We start from the raw sequence: 22,523 nt of genomic DNA on the forward strand, positions 1-22,523 counted from the left end.
GGCAACCTGATTGTGAAGTTGCTTAATACAGCCACTTGATCTTTTAAATTACTCAGTTGAATTTTTGTTATTTAACATCACTATGTTGCTGTAAACAAAAATATATCATTGTAAACAAAGAAATTAATTAATTAAAGTGGCCCTGCATGGGCCAATAATGAGAGTATGTCATAGGCAGGGTGGTGATTAACCCAGTTCTGTGTACCTGAGGTCCATTTAAGAAGGAAAAAGGAAAAGGAAAGGAAAGGGGAGTGTCATTTGGATACGAGCTGGAAACCCAGCCGCGTTCCTGCCCAAGGGGAGCCTGCATCTCATTCTGTAGGCAATGTACACAGTGTAACCAAAGTGTGTAAAGAAGGGCAGAAGGAGCTCAGAGATGTGTCTCTTTCCCAATGCCCCGAGGTCCAGGGCCTCAGATTCCACTCCCGACAACCCCCCTCAAGCCAGCAGGTTGGGAAGGTGGGAGACACAGAGACTTTGTTTCTGGCAGCTTGCCAAACCTGCCCTGAAGCCCCATTTCAGTTTATTTGCATGAAGTGGTTTCACCCCCAAACTCTCCTCCCCGCCACTTCCCCCTCACCCCAGGGGCGCTTGCCGGCCTGGCTGGGCTCGAGACCTCACAGGCCCCTGGACCAACCGCAGGCCCCCTTTGATGATGTCATATTCACCACAAAGGATTCTGCTTTTTCTGTACCCTGGGCATCATGAATCTTACATAACTCTGTGTCCTCGACCTTGATGCTAAAATCATTGCATTCAGTGAGGAGCCACTGGGGAGTTTTAAGGAAGAGAGGTGGTGGTGTTTGCAACTGGCAAGTTGTTGTGGTGACCAGTGAGGGCCAGGGATAGAGGGGGTCGGGGTGCGGGCGGGGGCGCTGGGGCAGACCTAAGAGCCACTCAGAAGGTGGAATCAAGAACTTGGCATGAGTCAGAGGGACAAAGCCCATCTCCTCGGTCCCTGGGGGTGAAATGGGAACAGGCCTGCCACCCTGCTCCCAACATTGCAGGGGGCAAAGGGAGAGGTCAGGTATCAGGGGGAATGGCTGCCTGGGGTTGTGGCCTCTAGAGGAGACCGGGCTCAGAGGTGGGCCGTGAGGCAGAGGACAGCCATTTCTCTTTGGACGTTTACAACTATTTGCCTACGTTACTTTGACCATAAAAGTTTCAACTAAAAAAAAAGGAAAGTCATGTTAGATTCAGTAATGTTCTTATACACGTGACCTTTAGGGAGTTCATAAGCCTAGAAATTATGCAGAGTCGTGGGTACAGGTGTCTTCTGAAAAGGGGTCTATAAGTTTTACCAAATTCTCAAAAAAGACTGCGACCTGGTAATAATAATTAACATTTGTGTAACACTATATCTCAGGCTCTGAGATATGTACACACACACACACACACACACATTCACTAAATCTTCACAACAACCCTATGAGACACATTCTATTGTGCCAAATAATAAAAATTCAACAGTAAATTTTAAAGATCTAATTGGCTTTATTCATTGATTCATGAATCAGTCTGCATCCCATCTAGCTGGTAGAGGGGAGCTCCAAAGGGTGACTGAAAAGCTAGACACGGAGCAGAAAAAAGGAAAATATTAGCAAAGAATCCATTGTTTTAGGCAAGGTTGCCCTCCTAAAGGGAACAAAAGGGGTCTATCAGTAAATTTCCTAATGCTGACCAGAAATGTTGACTGGTTATAGGTTGCATTCCTGGGGGGTTGACACTACAGATAGGTTAGGCATTAAGTCTTGGTTTACTGACTTAGGGCCTTAACCTGCATGAAGCCATTTGGGGTCTCTGGTTTTCTTTTTAACAATTGTCATCCCCATTTTACAGATGTAGGGACTGAGTGAGGCACAAGGAGGTTAAGCTTGTTGCTGAAGCTTGCTCAGTTAGTGAGATTTGCTTCTCCAGAATGTCAACCACTAACCTAGACCCGCTCTGGTCCAATACTGAACTGCCAGCCAGCCTGGATGTGTGGACCTCTGTGCTCACAGCCCTTCTCATGCCCCTCACTTCAGTAACAGTGGGAAATCCTGGTCCCTCACTGTCATCGCTGCCCACAGCAAGGAAGGTGATTTTGTGTCAGGGACATCTCAGGAACAAGCTTGGAAGGAGGGGGGAAGCCTTCCCACCCATCAGCACCCCAGCACCACTGCAGAGGCTGGCCCAGACTGGCCAACCCCCAACAGGGACAAGAACCCACCTTCCTCAGTACTAAACCCTACTGTCCCCCCTGGTCTCTCCTCTGCCTCCCCCCTCAGCTCCATCTGAGGCTGAGGAAACGCATCGAGTTGGCAACCTTGGGTGGGACCCAGGACCTCTAACCTCCATTTCCCCATCCCTTGCAGTCCTGCCCTAGCATGGATTGGTCCCCGCTTCAGGGATTGTCCTCTGAGGCCTCCTCTGTGCCAGAGCCCTCCCCCCAAGGAACTTGTGGCAGAGGCAGGACCCTGCAGAGGAGACAGGGGAAGAGGCTGCCTCAGGAGATAGTGAGGGCCCCTCCCCAGGAAGCATGTGAGTGGAGATTGGATGGCCAGTCATTTGACAGGGGCCTAGACTAGTGGTCATGCCCACATCTCATAATCTCCTCCCCATCTAGGACTTCATGTGGGGTCTGGTGACACTTATGGACATCACAATAAGGTATATGATTGGCTCCAGCCAACTGGGCCTCACAGCCTGCTCTAGACCTTGATTCCTCAGAGGCCCAGAGAGAGACAGGGGTTTGCTCAAGGTGCCCCGGCATCTGGAGCTGCACGAGTGGGAAGGGAAGTCCAGGACACTGGATGGCAGGGGGAGAGGAATGAGCCTGGAGGAGAGGCTTGAGCAAAAGGGTCAGAGGGGCTTTCTGGAGGAGGGAAGACATTCATGAGAAGTCCTCAGGTAGGGAGGGTTTGAATAGGCTGAGAAGCAGGGGTCCAAGAACAGGCCATGTTCAGGCAAAGCAGAAGACGGCTGGAGTCAGTAGCCTGATGAGGGGTCTCAGTGGGGGCTGTGGAACATGAACGCCCAGCTGGGCAGGGGAGCTCCTTACTGATCTCCCCTAGCCCACCCAGGACAGAAGCCTGTCCTGGTGCCTGGTCTCAGAGAGGGGAATTCCTCACTTACCCTAACAGCGTGAGGGTCGGGGAGACAGGTCTGGGCCTCCCACCTCAACTACCGTCAGACAGGGGCCGTCAAGTCACAGCTCTGTCTCCTCACAGTCTTCCCAGGGCAGGGGAAGAGGCTCCCAGCAGGCGGGCCCTTGCCAGCCTCGCCAGCCCCACCCCACCAGCAGGGCGGCAGGGACACAGGGACACAGGAGGGGTTGCCCCAGCCACCCCTCCAGAGCAGGATTTTCCAGGGTTCCAGCCTCAGCTGGGAGCGGGCTATTTTTAGCAGGCTCTCCACAGCCTCGAGCTGTCTCAGAAGTGCCAGCGCGCTCATGCTCGGTCCCTCACTGTTCTCGGCTTTTAGCTCTTGCAGGGAGTGATTCTCGCACTCAGCACGCTCCGATTACCAGAGTGACCTGAGCAGCTGCCTCGCGTCTCATCGATGGAGCCCATAGGCGAGTGACATGAGAGGAGGCTGCAGGCAGGCCTTCCCCCCACTGTTCTGCAGCCCTGCTGTCCCCCCAGCCACTCTGGCACCCCTCACAGCAAGGGAGGCACCCTGGGGGCAGAGGGTGGACGGATTTGTTGGCTTGATTCGCATGATGTATCAATTACTTCATGAGGTGTGAGGTACATTCTGGAGGAGCGGGAGCCCACCTGCCCCAGCCCTTTGCAGAAGGACCCGCCCGGGAGGGAGGCAGTTTATCCCACCCCAGGGAAGAGGAACTCATTGAGAAGAGCCCCACACTCCCCTCGATGGGGGCAGAGACTCTAATGTTTTCTGAGGGGTTCAGCAGTGCCAGGAGAGAGATGCACTGCTGTGCACGTAATAAACGGTTCATGCCATTCTTCACTTCCGCAGAGGGTTATAAACACACTGTGTTGGTAGGTCTTCTAGTTCTTTAAGAGAACGTTAAGATTCAAAATCTGTTGTGGAATCTCCCAGGTTTTAAATGTTGGCAACTAGGTCAAGTTTTTAAAAGAATGTTGTGTAGTTTAAATGGAATGCATCCAGGAACCCTGCCTGATCCACTCACTGGCCAGGAGATGGGAGTGGTGCTAAGCATGGACCCAGCTTTCCAGCGCTCAGTCTGCTCCATTCCAAGAGGTGCCAGCATGGGAGGCCCCTCCATTCCAGAGGGGAGCAGCCTCAGGACCCCGGATCCCAAAGGGCAGGGCGCCATCCTTTAGGGCCCAACCAGCATTTTTCAAATGCTCGTCCAGGGAAACTAGTTCCAAGAGCTGTTGGTAGACGTTCCTTATTTATGGGCTAACACTCAGAATCTCTGGGTTCAACACAGCAAAACAGACTTCTTTATTGCAGGAGTTGCCCAAGCCTTTAATATGTAACAAAGTGCCTCATGAATTTCCAGGAGGTGAGGCATATGCAGTGCTTCTCAAAATATTTCCACATGGAACTCACTTTTAATGCACACCCATTAACTCTGCAAAAGATACTACCACTCCATAGAATGTGGTTCTGGAAGTGTGGCTCACCACACTTACCCATTCCTCAGACCCAACATTCCAGGGTGGCTGTAGCATAAGCATGGGGGGTAGGAAGAGTGGCAAAGGGGAAGCTGGGACCAGAAGGCACTAGTCAAGAGCATGGCTTTGTCTTGAGGGCAGAGTGTTAAGCCAGGAGGGACCTGGGGGACTAAAAGGTAAGTGCTCATTGCTCAGACACCAGACCAAAGGAGAGGGACCCAGCCAGAGGTAGGGAAAGTGCTCCAGAGTGGACAAGTCCCAGGGCTAAATGGTCAGGACTCGGTGGCTGGAAGGCTGTGGGGAATGCAGGGGAAGAAGGCAGTGAGGACGAAACCAAAAGAGGGGCTAAATGGACAGAGCCCAGACTGAGGCTTCCCTCCGTATGCCCTGCCCCACTACCCATCTCATAAGGGAGCCAGGCTCAGGCAAACTTAAGCCACCTGTGGTTCCCATGGCAACCGCGGGAGAGAAGCAGCTGGGCAAGCAGAGACAGAGAAGTGAGTGGGGAGGGGCTGCTGTCCTGATCCACGCCCTGTGGGACCCAGGAGTTCAGACCCTGGCCACCCCACCCCCCAGGCAGCTGATAGTGGCCAAAGGGTGGCCAGGAGAGAAAGGCAGGGCCCTGTCTGCTACTGCCCCCCAAGACTCCTGTTCCCAGAGCCCAGTTAAGAGGATGATCCAAGTTCTTGCTGCTGCAGTGAACCCCAACATCACTCTGGTCCAGCCTGTGTCCACTGACACTCAGCAGCCCTTATCCCTACCTCTAGGAGGAAAGGCAGGGGCGATCCCCATGACTGTTTCTCTGCTGCCCGCGCAGCCACAGAGCTAATTTTAGCCCTGACATCAGGCTGCAGCCAGGGGCATTGGGTTGGAGAGGGCTGTGTGTCCGCCCAGTTCTACATGCTGGGAGCTCTGAAGGCCCTGGGTGCCCAGAGGGAGGACTGGATGGCGACTGTCCTGACCCCTAGGCCCGTATCTGCCACACAGGCAGATACTCCCACCCCCACCGCTCACCTCCCTCTAGGACTTCCTGCTCTCCTGGGGACCCACACCCGGACAACAGCCACACCCTTAGCCAGACACACAGGCCCTCCAAGACCTGGCCCTGCCCACTTTTGGGTTATTCCCATTGCTCTGGGCTCTCTTTCTGACCTAGTTAGGCTGGTTAGTAGTTACCTGCCCCCACCCGCACACAGAGCCAATATGATAGGATGCTTCCAGCAACCCCAGAACCACATGCTAAAATCCTACTGTGGTTCAGATCAAATATCACCCCCTCCATTAAGCATTCCCCCATGCCTTAGTCAGAGCTAAATTCACCCGCCTCTGTGCACCCGACCTCCTTGTATCCCTCTATGAGGCTATTTGTGCACACACTGTCTCCCACGTGAGGCTCTAAGCCCCTGAGAGTCCTGTTCATCTGTTTGCCCCATAAACCCAGCATGATGCTTGGCATACGGTCAGCATTGCTGGGGCCTGGAGAGGGTGGAGGGTGAGCATGGCCTCTTAAGAGGGGAAAGAAGCGGCCAATCCCGCTCAGCCACTAGTTTGCCCTATAGTGATGGTGGCTGCCCCCACTCCCAATCCACAGTAAGACTGCCCACTTCCAGCCCGATGGCTCCCTCTGAGAATCACCCGGGAGTAGGCCTAAATGTCTGACCCCAGAGGACATTTGCTGACCTCTGGCATGGCGGGAAACGACTCAGGCCAGACACTCCCACTAAGTAACTTGACCTGAGACCTTCCACATTATGTAGTCAGTTCACGACTGAGGCAGAAGCCAAGAGCGTGTGTCTGGAGCGGCCAGGATGTAGACACAGTGCCACCATGGAGATGAGGAGCAGACAAGGACAGAAGGGACGGTTCTGCAGCCCCAGCCTCAGCCGCAGCCCTCCCTCCACAGACACCCCACCCAGCCATCCAGTCCCACCTGGCTCCACTCCCACCCGTTCTGTGTCCAAGCCCTGCGCCACAATGCCTCGCGTGTTCGTGATGTTGCTACAGTGCCCATGACCCCCATAATCACGCTCCCAGGCAACCTAGGTGACTGCCCAGCTTAGGGCGGGGAAGCCTCGGGGACCCTAGAAGGACCACAGCACAGAGAACGCTCTGTGCCCTCCCATGCCTTTCTCTGCTGTGGGAAGGTAGGCTCCCTGAACACGGCCGTGGGCCCTACATCCCAGCTCACAAGAGAAGACGCCCCTCGGGACTACAGGCCACAGGGGTCAGGGAACCTTGTGCCCATGCTCCGGCTTTGGGAGAGACAGTGAGTTGCCTCTCAGGGCCTCCACTTGCCAGCCCACAGAGAAGGGTCCAGATAAGCCAGCAAGGAGTGAGGCACCCACCTGAGGGCCATGGCCTCCCCTGTCCAACCTGATGCCAAGACCCTGCTGCTTAACCTCCTAGGCTGGGGGCTACGGATGTGCTAGGCTGGGGCAGGATATGCGGTGGCCACCACTGGTCATGTGATTTTTCTCCCTGGGCCTCACTTTCCCCTTGTGTGAGTTCCTGAGGGCAGGGCCTATGGTGGCTTCTGTTTCCCAGTCCGGAAGCTGCCACAGGCAGGGTTGGAGCTCCTCTGATTGATTCTACCCAAGCTCACAGGGCTGAGTGCACACCGGGCCTGACACGAATGTGTTTCCTCCCTCCTGTGTCAGAAGATGCTGGAAGAGGGGAAGGTGGGAGAGGCCCTGAAGGTCTAGGATGGAGCAGGCCCAGGAATGACCAGACTTGCCCCACCCTCACCCCCACAGCCATCCCCGAAGAGCCATTTCTCCAGGAGAAGGGACCCAGGTGGCAGCCGGCGGTCATAAAGCCGTCTCGGAAAGGCTCCTGATGGCCAAACGTAAGTGCCCGTGCCACGGGGAGTAGCAGAGCTGGTAAATTACCGCTGAGGGCTGCACACCGCCCCCACTCTGTATTTATATCCGCCTTGGTGCCTGAAAATGGATATTTATGCATTTTCAATATTCAGGGCAAACGCTCCATCACTCAGCACCGCGTGGTTGCAGCACATTACACCGGCCCCGCGGAGACCCTCCTCTTCCACCTGGCTTGCCAGTTTGGGGGCTTCCGAGTGGGGCCTGGACCCAGAGCCTCTACAGAGCCCCCGCCTCCATCTGCAGGCCCACAAGCCCCAGGGGGAAGTGGAGGGAACGAAGGGCCAGGCCAGCCTCTCCTTGGAACCTCAGGACCAACTCAGAGACAGGGTCAGTCCCCACCCCCTTCTTTACAGAACAGCAGCCAAGCCTCCGAGAGGTTGGGTGCCCGGGACAGGCTCACACAACATCCTCTTTAGGCCGGGATTCCTCCATCCATGTCCCCAGGGGGGTGACCCCCTCCTGACCAGCCCACAGATATCCCAATCTCCAGATACTTCTGTGTATGTCTTATGGTCTGCCTCATCCTGTCTCAGATTCTCTAAATTCCTCTGTGTCTCTGGGCCTGTCTGGCTCTCATGGGCTCAGTCTCAGGCTCTCAGGTCTCTTTCTCTGTCTCTTTCACCCCTGGTGCCTGTGTCTCTTTGTCTCACTCCTATGCCCTATCCCCCCTTTCCTGCCTCACATGCTTTCTCTCTGAGTCCCTGTCCTTGTCCACCCCTGTCTCCCTGACTTCGTCATGGGGCCGAGATCAGGAGTGGGATGGCAGGAGCTGTCCTGGTATCCAGGAGGGGCCTCCTTGGGTGGTCATGTCTCCCCCCGGCCTGGCCCTGAGAAAGGAGGGCCCCTGAGCCACGGACCCACAGAGCACAGGTGGGGCTGAGGTAGGGAGATTCCGGGAGCAGATTTCTACTCTGTGGAAGTGAGAGATGGGGTGAACCCCTCATCCCCAGAGCCATGCAGCGAGCCCTGCAAGGAGATTTCTGCATACGTCCAACCATCAGACCTTGAAGGGCCCATCTGGTTTTGGTGATGGGACTGAGTGATGGGGTCCCTGGGCCTGCTCTGAACTGAAAGGGTTAATGCCTGGCCCCTGAGAGCTTCTTGAACATGCTCTTCCTCCTGCTCCTTCACCTTAACCTCTCCAGCTAGCCCCTTTTCTCCTCCCTCTCTCCCCCTCTTTACCCCTCTCTCCCCCTTTCTCCCTCTGTCTCTCTCCATCCATCCATTCCTCTTTCCCTCTTTTCTTCCCTCTCTCTGTCACCGATAAGAATTAATTAAATATGTCCTCAGCTCCGGTCTCCTCACTTGCCCCAGGGAATTAACCAGCCCCAGCACCTCAGGCCTTGTTAGATTCCAGGAAAAACATAACGCTTGCCCTCTGCAGCATGTACGTGTGCGTGTGGGGGTCCCTGCACACGAAGAAGTACACACAGTGCCCACAGGGGCGTGCTGCGTGCTATTGCGTGTTTCCATGTCTGGTCTGCCGGTTCGTCCACACGCACAGGTCTGGAGACGCCGGTCAGGATGTTTATGTGGATACTTTCATGAGTCTGCTAGTATGGATGAGGGTCTGCGTTCCCTATGGACATCTGCACGCGTGCATTGTATGTCTTTGCACTTAAGTCCACCTCCCTGTGGACATGTGTCTATCGAATCTGTGTGCTTGTACAGTGTGTCTGGGTATGTGCATTACCGTGCAAATCTGTTTGGACAAAGACCTATACGTCTCTGTGTTGTGCGTGCATGTGTGCATGTGCACATCTAACAGTATCATGTGCTCGTGGGTGAGCATGTCTACGTGCTACTGTGTGTGTGTGTGTGTGTGTGTGTGTGTGCAGCGTACCTACACCCTGGCCGCCCTGCACACATCTCCTTCCTGTCTCCCTGGGAGCCAGCAGCCCTGTCTCCAGCAAGAGCCCTTGTGCTGCATCTCTGGGGTGATGATGGTGGAGTCAGTGGCAGTGGCAGTACAGGTGGCAGGAGCCCAGAGGTAGGAAGGTGGAGGTGGTGCAGGGGAAGGCACCTGCTAATGAGGCCACCTTCCTTGCCAGGCCTGGAAGCCAGTACCACTAATTATCGCCTCAGTAAGCAGCCCCCCAGGGAAGGGCTGCTGTGGAGCCCTGCTCCCCTCCCTCCCCTGGGACCCCTTCTCCACCTCCTCCCTGGACCTGAAGACACTGCAGGAGCCCTGGGCACCAAGAAGAAGGACAAAAAGAGAGGGGAGCCAGTAGCTCGTCCCACTAGGGGACCCAGGATGCCTGCCTGCCTGCCCATCAGCCTGCTGCCAGGAAGTCCACCTTTTAACATACTCCTCTGTGTCTCCAAAAGGCCTCCGGGACTTCAAATGTCCTTCTGGGGAAGTGAAGGCCTCCACACCCTGACCAGTCATTCCCTCCACAAACAACGAGCATACTTCTGTAAAATGAGCACTAGGCTGGGAGTCAAGTGGGCCAGATGATAATCCCAGCACTGTGTGACCTTGGGCAAGTTCCTATACCTCTCTGGGCCTTGGTGTTCTTGTCTGAAAAATAGAAGAGGACTAGAGCCACTTTTCTCAAAGAATGACATATGCATCATTGGTGAGACACAAGACTATTTTTGATAGTACAGAGAAATGGGCATCTGCTATTTTAACTATGTATTTTCATGTGTATGTTCTCACATATGTGTGCATATGTGTGTATTTAACTAGCACATCAGACCCCTGATTTCACAAACATTGCTTCAGACAAGGCTAAAACACACATTTAAATTTTAAAAGTGAGCCAGTTTAAGGAAAAATGTTAAGTGAGAGTAAAGACTGGCATCTGAGTATGACAACGGTCCTGGTGGAAGCTGATGAGTGACTCCAGCCCCGGGTCAGAGGGTCCCTGAGACCTTCCATCTCTGAGAGGCAGTGGGTTCAAGGCCTCAAGCCCCCTGGAATGAGAAATACGCAGACTGCTCCTTGGTTCCCACTCTTGTCGTCATCGTCACTACGACAGACCGTCACGTGGAACAGCAGAAGTTGCTATGGGGTAAGTGGGACAGTCCCTCCTGGCCATAGGCCCCCACGACATCTCAGATGACACAGGCAGTGTCCACACATGTGGCCCCTGGGGCGGATCAGGCCAGTTAGGCCAGGACAGGGAAATGGCACATGGTAAAGGCAGAGGTCACGGGGGTCTGAGCAGAGATGGCTCCAGCTGGGCCTGAGGTGCCCTGGGGACTCAGTAGCCACATCTCCTGTGGAACCTAAGGAGGAGGCTGGCTGAGCACCCCAGGCCAGTGATTAAGGTATTCCACCTGCCCTGCCCAGGGAAGAGCAGCCTGTCCCACAGCCCCAAATGTCTCTGTCCTCCAAGAGGCAAGAGGCCGGGTATGAATCACAGGAATTTACAGCCCAGCCCGGCGTGGGATTTATGAGTCTGCCTCAAGCCCGGCCAGCGGGGAGTGGCCGCCTGTCAGCCCCCCATTGCCCCTGATTGATGAGGCTGTTTCCTGCCAAGAAAAACTCCCCTCTGTGGCAGACAGCAGAGGGAAAGGTTCCCAGGCCCAAGGGCCAGCCCATCACCCCATACCTGCCCAGACCTGGACCCCTGTCCTGCTCTCACAGCCCACACTTCCCATGATTCCCCCAGTTCCACACACTGACACCCAGCGAGGATGTGCACCTGAAGGGCCTGGCTCCCCAGTCAGAGTTCCACCTTCCCAGACCTGCCATGTACTCACCCCTTTGCAGCATCCTTCAAAACAGAGCCATCGCAGGGGCCAAGGCTGGACATGCCAAATTCCAGAATGGATCTCTGAGGGAATCTAGCACACACACGTTTCACAGATGAGCCAGAGGTCCAGAGAGGGATGGCTTTGCCCAAAGTCACACAGCAGCACAGTGGTGCGGCTGAGACCTGAGCCACAAGACCCTGGACTAGTCATTTCCAGGTGTGGTCATAGCTGATTTCTGTGGTGCCAATGGGGATACTTTTCATCTCCAAATAAGGACTCCTCTCTGGAGAATCTATGGACTTGGGTTAGACTCCCTCCTCCACCACTTTGTGTCTGAAAGTCACAACATCTCTGCGCTTCCTCACCTGAAAAATGGGCTCAAAAGTGACCCTGACCTTCTGGGTCGTCATGAGATTCAAGTGATACAATGCAGGAAAAGTCCCAGGACAGAGCTGGGCTCCTAGCAGGTGCTCCCTAGGTGATGGAGATGGCCCTTCACCATCCCTAATGCCTTAAAGGGCCCCACTGCCTGATTTGCTAGGAGGAGAGGGTACAGTTTAGGGCAGGTAGAGCATAAGGAACAAAGAGAGGATGTATATAGGCCTGAAGGATGGGAGTGAGGCTGCTTCCTGCCGGAAGAAATCCTGAAAGGATCCCTGGAGCAGGAGGCTTCAGGCAGATGATTCAGAGCTTCACCTCTCTCGCCCTAAGGCCACTTTGGGGCTTTCCAAGCACCACAGGGCTAAGGGGAAGCACCTTGCCCTAAAAGCCAATGCCAGCCCAAGCTTCTTCCCTGGATGACCTGCAGCCAAGCTTCTCACCTCTCTAGGCATCTGCAAACCGGGCCAGAGAGAACCAGACAACTCTCACTAGAGGCATCCTCCCGTTCTGACCCTCGTGCAAGCCCATCCCCTGCAGTACCCAAATCTTGCCACTGGGTAGCAGCAGGGAGTAAAGCCGGGGTCCAGCCTCCTTCCTGCTGCAGAGGCTGCAGCCGCTGCTGGCCAGTCCCACCCCAGCACCAGGAGTTCTTTGCACCCCTACACCCTCAGTTCCTCCAGGGAACCAGAGCTGGGTAACCACCCACATCCAGACATGTGATCCTCCCCCCCGCCCGGCCCCACAGAGCAGCCAGCATTCTCTACACTTTTTCAGATGGGGAAACTGAGTTCCAGAGAGGGGAGGACTTGTTCTAGGTCACAAAGCAATCACGGCAGAGCCAAGTGTCCAAACCTCTCTCCCAGCCTCCAGCCTCCTGTGGAGGCTGCGTGAAGGGACAGACTTGGGCTGGAATCCTGGAACTCTCCCCCGTGGCCGTGCGTTACTGGACAGGTTACCCACACTCTGTGACTCTCGGCTTATGTAAGTGCCTGGCACATGGCAAGTGCCCAGCTGCTTTGTTTCAGCTACATATTACACCCCACAAGAGAAGACATGTGTCTGTCTATCTTACCCTCCTCGGTGTCCCCAGAACCCAGCATGGGGAGGGGGAGGTGTTCAGAGAGAACTGATGCCTTGAGGCCCCCTTCTGCCTGGCACTGGGTCTAAGGGTCTCCCTCCCCGAGTGCCTTCCACTCTCCCAGGTCAATCTTTTCATTCTTCTCCACCCTTGGCAACCCCGCCTGGTGCCCACACGCCCTGGGCCCTGGGGTAGCGGCTTCTGCTCACCCCAGCTCACCTTTTCTCCCCATCTCTCTCAGCCCCCTTTTTCTCTGTCCCTGCCTCTCCCTCGGTCCTGCTGAGCCCCTGCTCTGCACTACCTGCTGTGTTTACAAGACAACGATGACAGGTTTTTATTTCTCTCTTTTGTCTCCCTTCCTCCCCTGATGGGAGACGTGCTTCCCCTCTCCCAGGAAAAGATGAAGGTTCCAGAAGAGAAAAAGCAAACAAAGGACAGTGGGACCATGGGTACCTCCCAACCCCCACACCCACATCTACCCATAGGCCACACACATCCACACCATCCTCCTCTTGTCAGGGCCTCTGAGAACTGCTCTGTTATTTGGGGGGTAATTGAAAATGTCGGTCTTTATTCTAGAGGATAAACAGGGCCAAGGGACTGGGAGAGCAAGAGGGAGAGTGAGAGAAGAGAAAGGGAAGCCAGAGGGAGACAGAAAGACTTAGGGAAGAGCCAGATGGGAGAGCGTGGACACAGAGGGAGAGAAGCCGGGAGGAACAGGACCGGGCAGACTCTCTGCCTCCAGTGAGCTTGGAGGTGCGGCTTCTGACCCGCACCAGGACTCCAGGGACATGTGCTCTCCAACAAGCTCCCCCATCCACACCCCAGCAAGGGCCAGGAACAGGATTGCCAGGTGGCAGGAGCACCTATGCCAGTCCTCCTGTCCTTGGGTGTCCCCTGGAGTGGGCATCTCTGAGTGCTCAAGGCAGGGAGAAGGGATCTGGCTTGTCTTCGTGGACGAGAGCTCCCAACCAAATGCACCGCATCCAGAGTCAGGACCCCAGACTGGAGGGCTGACCCCCAGCTCACGCCCCAACGCCTTCCTGAGCGTGGAGACCCAATCTCCCCTCCCACAGCCCCACCCCCCACCCTGTCTGCACCTGTGCATGGTAGGGAGGGAGCACTCTCATCATTTACTTTATTTCTCCTGGGCAGTGAGAGGTACACCTGAGCCCAAGCAGATGTATGCGTGCACGTGAGATAAAGAGGCGCCTGGAGAGGGGGTGTGCCTATGTAGTAAAAGGTGAGTGTCGGGTACGGTGTGGTGCCCGTGTCTGTCTCTCCCTGTGAGTGCAGCATAAAGCCTGTGTTTGGGTCTGGTGTCAGGGCTGTACGTGCGAGGAGTAAGGTGTCGTGTCTGTGCATGCATAAGTGTGTGTGCACAAGTGAGCACATTCTATAAGGAGAATCTGTGCCTTGTCTCTGTGTGTAGGTGGGCAAGGGACATGTGTTTCTGCACAACCCCGACCTGTGTGCCTGTGGATGATGTGTCAATGTGTCTCCCAGGCAGGGCCCCTCTTCCTCCCGGCCCAGGGTCACCATCCTCCCAGCTCCTGGGAACCAGAGTGACAACTAGCACTCAGGGTCTCTCCAGCCACAACAGAATGACAGAGACCAGCAGCCCCAGCCGGTATCGAGGAGCAGGAGCGTCATGTGATTGCAGTGTTATTACCACCACGCCCCGCGGGGTTGCCCCGTGAAGGTCAGGCCTCTCCTGCCCCGGGAGAGAAAGGAGGAAACTCTGGAGGGCAGCGTGCCATTCACTGACCCTCACCCCCACCCCACTGTCTGCTCACGGTTAGAGAAAGCTGCTTCCATCCTCCCCCCAAGCCGCTCTCCGAACACCTGTTGGGCATGGCTGGGCCTTCACCATCTCTTGGTACCGCCAGGTGCAGCCAGAGCCTGGCATAGGGCAGGAGCTCAGCAAATGTTTATTGGATGAATAAATGAATGATCGTGTCTGTATGCATCACATGCCAGGCTCCAGGGCCCAAGTATCTGAGGGCACAGGTTAAGTCCTACAACCATTCAGACCAGGGGGGCACCTGTGTGGCTCAGTCAGTTAAGCATCAGACTTTGACTCAGGTCATGATCTTGCAGTTCGTGAGCACGAGCCTCTCTTTGGGTGAGCCCCGCTTCTGTCTCTCTCTGTCTCTCTCTGTCTCTCTCTCTCTCTCTCTCTGCCCCTGGTGGGATTCTCTCTCTCTGCCCCTTGCTCACTTATGCCCCCTTTCTCTCAAGAAAGGAAGAAAGAAAGAAAGAAAGAAAGAAAGAAAGAAAGAAAGAAAGAAAGAAAGAAGAAAGAATTCAGACAAGGATTTCTGCCAGGTCAAGTGTGCCCCCCGCCAAGTTGTTCAGAAGGGGTGGGGTGAGCACTCAGCCAGGCCTGGAAGGCCATGCCCACCAACCTCTTGCAGGTAACCTACCCAGTCACCACCACAGAGGAGGCAAAGCCAAGAGATGGGGATTGCTTTATCAAAAGGTCGATCTCAAGCTAAATGACCCTGTCATTTTGTGGGCTGAGGCACAAAGGAAGTCCCATTCATCTTCCCCGGAGGCCTCATCCCCTTCTTCCCAAGGCCATCTCTCTCCCAAACATCTTCATCCCCCAAAGACTCATTCTGAGTCCTCTAGCCTCCTCTCCTTCCCTTGGGACCACAAACCAAGTGTTAATTCTAGCTTTAGGGCTAATATCCAGTCCCCACCCATATCTGGTGGCAGCTGGAGCCAGGCTGAGGGTCTGTCCTAGATTGAGCCCTGACTCTAGTCACAGACCGACCCAAACCTAGCCACACACTGAGCCCTGGGTCTGGTCACACACTGAACCCCAGACCCTAGTCATAGAGTGAGCCTAGACCTTTATTTAGAGACAGGCCATCAACTTGTCATATGGCTGCTACTTCCTTGGTTCTGGGCCTCAGCTTTCTCATTTTTCCAGTGGAGGGCCTTGGAACTGGATAGGCACAAAATCAGAAAATCCCTATTCAAAGGTTGGCCTGTAGCTTCCCTGACCTGGTGACACAGAAGAGCATCAGCCACTGCCACCTGCCAGCCCCCACCCCCATCCAGTACTTTCAGCCCAAGCATCACTAATTTTTGCAGCCGCTGTGATAAATGGCATTGTCGGCAAAATGACATCTTTCTAATCTGCTGTAAGACAGATGGGTCCCCAAGCTCCCTCGTTCTCTCTCGAGCCTGCCCGGACCAGCCTTGTTGAGGAGCGGGGAGGACAGGACAGACATAATACCCCAGGCCTGGGGGCTGGCGGGGTGGCGGGGAGGGAATTTCTGGGCCCTGCGTGAGGTATGATCCCGGTGGGGTTTCCTACAAGCCCCTTTAAAAAATACTCAGTGTTGTTGCTGTTGTTTGAATATCCCACAGACATTCTCTGATCCTTTCTACCCAAAGTTAGTTCTTCAGTTCAATTTTCAATTTTAATTAAAACCTGAATATTGCTCACCCTCGAAAGGATGAGCCACCCAACACTGGTTCTGAGGGGCCCTCTCTTCCTGCCTCCCACCATTCTTGGGGCAGCAGCTGTGGAAGAACATGCGTCTGCCTGAGCCATCAGGCCTGGGGGGTATTCTGCCTCCTCTCCTCCCTCCCTGGGCCCCTTTCCCTCTATAGTTCTGGCCTCCCACCCCATTGGCTCCAGGCTACAGAAAAGGGGTGAAATCCCCTTCTGCCTCCTGGCCAGGGATGCTGGGAGAGGGGCTGGTCCCAGAGGCAAGGGCAACTCCCAATGGGAGATCTGGATATGAAGAATTAAGGAAGGACAAATGCCAGCCCCAGAGACCCCAGCTTTCCCAGAGATGGAGACAGAGGCCAGAGAGCTGGCACCTATGTGCCCCAAAGCTGCAAAGCTGGAAGGGATGGGGTGGGGCGGGCAGGTGGGCAGGACTGGACTCACGAGTAGGGCAACACTGCCCCCTCCTGGCTCCTCCTCTGCCGGGCACTGCAGGGCTAAGCTGTTGAGTGTGGGGACGTACTAGCGGCTCCCCCAAGACCATATGCGGCATACAGACCCTTCTCCCAGAAGTCCACTTGGCCCCTTCGCCTCCTCCTAGGCTGACTGCGGCCTGCAGGCTCTGCCCGTTCTGTCCAACCTTCTCCCGCTGTCCAAAGAATTCTGCAAATGATGCATCTTATCTAGCTCCACCTTGCTGAGGACAAAGCCAGAGTGCCCTCCAATTGCCCACGATCTGGTCCTGTTATTGGCCAGCCTCCTGCAGCCCAGGCTCCTGCCCTGTACATTTTGGTCCCACATGCCTGTCTTTTCTCTCATCTTCACCGCCCCCGAGAATACCCTCTCTTCTACACACTGTCTCTGCTTGTCCTCCTATGTCCCCCCCCCCCCGCCAGGAAAAATCCTTCTACCCCCATCCCCAGCCAGATGACCCCTCCGTCTTCTGCCCTGCTCCTCTCTTGGGTACTGACCACTGCCAGGGATCAGAGTCACACAGTTATGGAGCTGGAGGGAACCTGGACATCCTCCAGACATACGCTCCCCCCCTCACTGTCCAAAGGGCAACCTGAGGCCCAGAGGACAGGAGCTGCACAAGGCCACACCGCCGTTAGTGGCAGACTTAGGACTAGAACACGGTTCTCCGGAGTTGCTGCCCAGGGTTTCTTGGAGAACACGTGACTGCCTCCCTGGTGAGCCAGAACAGAACTTCTCCCACACAGGGACCCCTACAATGCCTCCCAGTATCCCAGCCCCTCACCCAGGGCAGGGCCCAAAGGAAGCAGCTGTGAGTGTTTGCAAAACAAAAAGCGAAGTAAGTGAAAATATTTATTTAATGCCTTCTGTGAGCTAGACACAGCGGGCACCAACTCTGTTACTCAAAATCTCAGTAAATTGCTCAATTTGGTACAGAAAAATAACTTCTGTGGGGAGGGGTGGGTGAGTGCACCAGGAGGGGCCTTAGTCGTGAATGTCGATGACCAGCGGGCACAGGTGGGGTGAGTGCTTGACGCCCATGGTGAAAGCAGGTGATCGGGGTTTGTGCACCGTGACCTTCTGGACATCGTGGGAGCCAGGGCCAGGCCGAGGTGTGTGGTCCATCGGGTAGGCAAATCGCTTGGCCATGCTATAGCTGGGGCTGCGGTTCTGGTAGACAGAGGGCTCAGGCCGGGAGCGTGTGGCCGGCCCAGGGCCTCCAGCCACATTCTCCTTGTAGAACCAGTTCTTGTGCTCAGAGGCCAAGCTATAGCAAGGAGCAGCTCGGCTGACAGGGTTATTGGGCCCCAGCAAGAGTGGCAGCTGGTACTTGTTGGGGCCTGGGTTGGGGTCTGTCACCCGGTACGGCCACCGGTAGCCGAAAGCATACTGGGGAGCCCTGCGTTCCCCGGGTGGGTGGGTCTTCTCTAGGTCATAATGGCAGGAGGCTGGGATGGGGCTCAGGCCTGCAAGTGGATGAATGGAAGGGAGGGGTCTCAAGGCGGGAGCCAGGCCACATCTCCTGGTGCCCAGCTAACGGGTAAGAGGTCTTGGTTAGCCTACCGTGACTTCACTATAACCACTTTATCAACATGCAGGGCCATCAACTCCCCTGCATAGGGCCATGGGCAGGGGGAGGGACTTGGGCCATCCTGACATCAGCACTGACACTGTTGTCATAATATAAAAATCACAAATGTCATCAGAATGCCACCCTTGGAATGTCAGCATCCTGACATCCTCCCTGTGACAGCACCAAGAAAATATCCTGAAATCGCGACGGCCTGTGAGCTCATTAGCATGACAATATCCCTGATGCAACATGAGTCCCATGACATTTTTATCAGATCATCACCTGGCGACATATGTGCATAACACTGGCTTCAAGACCTAAGTACTGTGACACAGACATGACAACATCAGTGTCTTAATGTAACATTGCAGGGGGATGCCAGTATCCAAAGACACACCTGGCAGAGGCGAGTCATTACCGCTTGTCCCTGCTCAGGTCCTGAGGGTGAACCCCCATCCTCCAACCTCCCAACTCCCACATGCCTCCCCTGTCCCATCTTACACAGGTTAGAGATGCGCTCTCCCATAGGGACCTGCGTGCAGCTGGACATTCCAAACCGAGTTATTTTGGGATCGAAGAAATAGCAAGGCCCAGGGCTGCAAATGTCTGTGACCCCTGCAGGACAGCCACAGAGAGGCCGGGTCAGCCCCAGAGGCCGCTCTATGGTGAGCCTGGACTGCCTCCAGAGGAGATCCCCCTCCCCCAAACAGAAGTGAGGGCTCCCTTCCGATTCCCTGGGTGTTTTCCAACCCTTGATTTCCTCATCTACAAAATGGGGCTTTTAATGCATGACCTAACAGTCTCCAGAAGTCGCTCAAAGAAACAGATAAAATGACAGCTGCATGGCAGCTTGGGCAGCCCCCATCGGGGATTGGTGCCAAGGGGTAATAATAGACATAGTGGCTATTGTTAGTACTGAGAGGCCCAGCCCCGGACAGGGGGTTCCCCTGCTGAGGAGGATGTGTCATCCCAAGGAGGGACCCAGCAGGCCTCTAGATCTCAGACCCCCAGATACACACCTCAACGCCCGTGCCCACCCTTCCTCTCGTTGGCCTCAACCAGCAAGCCCCAGCTCCTCTGTGGCTCTCTGCTCCGGCCCTTCCAGGCATTTCTAAGCCCCCCGGGGAAGCCTTGGGAGCCACCACTCTGTACCATTTTCCCCCACTCCCCAGCTATTCCTGCCCAGCTAAAGTGCCCTCTCCAGAGCTCAGACAGAGAGGAGACCGTACTCTGCCATCTGTACAGTGACGATATCCCTGCCTTCAAAGCTCCCTCAGGAGGTCCAGCCGGGAGCTGCCCACAGCGTTGCCTTTAGAGGGGTGGGTCACCTGGGCATCTCCCTGCTGGCTTGCTTCTGGACCCAGCAGGCCCCCTGGGGGTCCTCTTCAGGGCAGGCCCGAGTTCCCAGGGTCCTGTGGCTACAGATGATGGCTCCCTACCTCTCACTGCGGCCCCAAACATCCAAGGAAGATAACCCTAAGCCCGACGAGTAGGGATGACGGGCACGGCGAGCACTCACGCTTCTCCGAGTGCCGTGTGTGCAGACTGTAGGCTGGCTCCTGGAACATGGAGATGTCATGGTCTACATAACCCGTGCAGGATGGCCGGAGGTATTTGGCAGGGCCCGGACCTGCGAGGATGGATGGGGCAGACCTCAGGCTTGGCCCACCCGCCCAGTCAGAGGCAGGGTGCCATGAGAACACTGGGGGCTTTCCTCCCACTGATGTCACACTGCCACAAATCCCACCATCGAGCTTCCCCATGGGGAAAGACAGTGTTTCCACGTAAAATGCAACTGATCTCACACAGGCAATGCACAATATGAAAGATAATAGTCACAATTAGTTGAGAACATATTCTGCACCAGACACCTTGCGAACTATTTTATATGGATCATCTCAGCTAAGCCTCTCAACAACTCCATAAAACGGATACTATTGTGTTTCCCATCTTACAGATGAGAAAATTGGGGCTTATAAATATCCATTTGGAGGCACCTGGGTGTCTCAGCCAGTTAAGTGTCCAACTTGATTTTGGCTCAGGTCATGATCTCACGATTGTGAGATCGAGCCCCACATCAGGCTCCTTGATGGGCGTGAAACGTGCTTAAGATTCTCTCTCTCTCTCTCTCTCTCTCTCTCTCTTTCTCTCTCTCTCTCTCTCCCTCATCCTAAACCACCTCCCACATAGAGCAACAATCAGTCATTAACAATGTAATAAGAATTAGTTTGTCTGCTTTCAGTTGAGAGTAAGATTTGAGAGAAGTGAGGAAAGCTACAGGTGGGCTAAAAGCTCCATTGAATCCCTAGCTTTTTTCCAAAATTGGCCGCATTTCATACCCCATGCTCCCTCCCATCCATACCCCCCTGAAAATTCCCAGCAGCTAATACTGCCTCTGAGGTTCAGCTTGAAGGTGCAGGTCTTTGGTAGGCTTGGAGGAGAGTCCTCTAGAACTTGGCAGGAGGCAGGGCTGGAAGGCTGGGGCACCTTCAGCAGCCCTGCAGAGAAAGAAATCAACCCAGGCTCAGGGCAGGGGACTTCTCTCACCTTTGATCATTGCCATGATCACAGGGGTCTGCTTTACCTCCTGCCGTGATGGCACCTGAACCTTCTCCTCTGGGTGCTGCCCATAGAACACAGAGTTCTTGGCCCTCTTGGCCAGCTTCATGGCTAAGGCCAAGGAGGGGGCAACAGCAGCTACTGAGAGACCCAAGCAGTAGGCAAGGAGCTGGACCTGTGTAGAACCTGTTCCAAAGGCCCCTGCCCAAACCCCTGTGTCCACTCTCTCCCCCTCTCCAGAGGCTGCGTGGGGGTTGGGAAGGAAGTCGATCCTCCGGCTTGAGCAGCTGCGGCTGTCTGGGGTGCAGCCAGCCACAGGACCTAGCAGGCTGGAGCTTGGGATGACATCATCGCAGAACTTGGACTGTGAGACCCAGAGTGTTTATTTCCCCCTGTTGCCATGGCAGCTCAGCTTTAGAACCCTGAAAACTAGGCCCCACTGCCCCCTACTCCCAATCAGGCTAAATAGTCTGACGGTCCCCAGAGCCCTGGGTCAGGTTAGAAGAAGAGAGAGGTGGAGTGACAGAGCCCGCTCTTCACTCCTGATGGATTGGGTGCCTTGAAGTTGGGGAAAGGAATGGAAAGTGTGGGTGGGTCCTGGGGGATAGGTTCCTGCAGCTCGGACAATCCCTGGGGTGGCCTTCTATCCCCTGCCCCTCCCTCTATCCCCGCCCCCCCGCCCATTCTGGATATGCCCTCTTTTCTGTTTTTCCTTGGAAAAAGATCAAAGCAATTATTTCACACTAAGGTGTAACTGTCTGCTAGCTTCCCAGACTCCTATCCCAGGGCAGTGTCTTTAGAGATCCACATCTAGCTCAAGGAATGCTTACCTGCTGCTGGCATTCCAGGCAGTGAGTGGGGAGCAGATAAGGAGGACGGAGGGGTGGCACTGAGGCCTGAAAAGCCACTTCCTGTGCCTAGTAGAGAGTACCCCCCAGAGTAGGGGTAGTTTGAGAGGAAACACTGAGGGGTAGCAAAGATACCCAAATGCTAAACAATTGACAGATGAGCCCCGGGGCTGAGGAAATGTTGGTGACACCTTCCCCCCTTAACATTCAGGTTTTAGGGCCCCGGGGCCTGTTTGTACCCACCAGCTCATAGCTGCTCAGACTGGGGATTTGATCTGAACCAGCTAAGAGGGGCTCCCATCTCTGGAAAAGATGACTGCTGGCTTTAGAGAGGGTGTCTGCCACAGCCCCAGGATGCAAATAAAGAAACTGAGGCTGCAAAAGGGGCAAGGACTTACCCAAAGTCTCCCATTATATCAGTAGCAGAGACGGAACCAGGGCACAAACCCAGGGCTCTCTTTGGCTCACAGCCTCTGATCTAATGGAAACCAAACCACACTCTGAGCTCATCCCAACCAGCAGACGCAATGAGGACTCAGGGCCAGGCATGTTGGCACTCCAGAAGCCCTTGTGGGACTGAACAGCTCAAAACAGAGGGCAGGGCCTCACCCAGTGGCAGCAGACCCTCCCTGTGTCCCTCACATGCAGCCAAGCCTCTGATTTCTGGACAGAGCGGGCCAGGCAGGGCTGGGATTGGCCTCAGGCCACAGGCAGTGCTGCCTCCTTACCCCCATCCTCGTCAGCCTTTCCTGGAGGAGGCTGCGGGCCTGCTGGGCCCAAGCCCTGCCAGTCCCCTCACGCTGAGGTGGGGCGGGGACCTCCACCTTCCTGGTCTGGGGAGGCAGGCGGGGTGGAGTCTCCAAGTATCTCAGACCCAGGGAGCCTTCCTACCACACCCCTGCCCTGCTCCTGTCTGTCACCCGTGTGCATGGCTCTCTTGGGGCGACTGAGCCACTAGACCCCAGTCAATC

At 55.2% G+C, this 22,523-nt stretch overlaps 1 protein-coding gene and 2 long non-coding RNA genes across 4 annotated transcripts; 1 reads left to right on the forward strand and 2 right to left on the reverse strand.

The window, feature by feature from the left end:
- Positions 1–1,474: 1,474 nt before the first annotated feature.
- On the reverse strand, positions 1,475–4,030 carry LOC128316192 (uncharacterized). The gene is made up of 2 exons (XR_008299782.1): positions 2,210–4,030; positions 1,475–1,568 (listed from the first exon to the last, which is right to left on the reverse strand). It is a non-coding gene; the product is annotated as an uncharacterized LOC128316192 (long non-coding RNA).
- Positions 4,031–5,883: 1,853 nt separating this feature from the next.
- LOC128315895 (uncharacterized) lies at positions 5,884–14,763 on the forward strand. The gene is made up of 3 exons (XR_008299033.1): positions 5,884–7,431; positions 7,561–13,875; positions 14,139–14,763. It is a non-coding gene; the product is annotated as an uncharacterized LOC128315895 (long non-coding RNA).
- Positions 14,764–17,411: 2,648 nt separating this feature from the next.
- ODF3L1 (outer dense fiber of sperm tails 3 like 1) lies at positions 17,412–21,349 on the reverse strand. Of its 2 annotated transcripts, XM_015077261.3 has the most exons (4): positions 20,693–21,349; positions 19,665–19,775; positions 18,647–18,760; positions 17,412–18,038 (listed from the first exon to the last, which is right to left on the reverse strand). In XM_015077261.3, exons 1-4 carry the CDS (start codon positions 20,811–20,813, stop codon positions 17,557–17,559), a joined length of 828 nt encoding a protein of 275 aa, XP_014932747.2. In that variant the 5' UTR covers positions 20,814–21,349; the 3' UTR covers positions 17,412–17,556. The 2 variants fall into 2 exon arrangements, with proteins under 2 accessions (XP_014932747.2, XP_014932746.2); XM_015077260.3 differs by lacking the exon at positions 20,693–21,349 and having other exon boundaries at positions 19,665–20,685.
- Positions 21,350–22,523: the final 1,174 nt, after the last annotated feature.

The sequence above is a fragment of the Acinonyx jubatus genome, chromosome B3 (assembly GCF_027475565.1).
Source record: "Acinonyx jubatus isolate Ajub_Pintada_27869175 chromosome B3, VMU_Ajub_asm_v1.0, whole genome shotgun sequence".
Classification (NCBI taxonomy): domain Eukaryota; kingdom Metazoa; phylum Chordata; class Mammalia; order Carnivora; family Felidae; genus Acinonyx; species Acinonyx jubatus.

What these genes read in the sequence shown, in the direction of transcription:
- ODF3L1 (XM_015077260.3), bottom strand. Translation starts at nt 19,908, where the DNA reads ATGGGGAAGCTCGATGGTGGGATTTGTGGCAGTGTGACATCAGTGGGA. An exon ending in CACACGGCACTCGGAGAAGC is followed by an intron (nt 18,761 to 19,664) that starts GTGAGTGCTCGC and finishes GCTGTCCTGCAG; the next exon opens with GGGTCACAGACATTTGCAGC. An exon ending in AGAGCGCATCTCTAACCTGT is followed by an intron (nt 18,039 to 18,646) that starts GTAAGATGGGAC and finishes ATCCACTTGCAG; the next exon opens with GCCTGAGCCCCATCCCAGCC.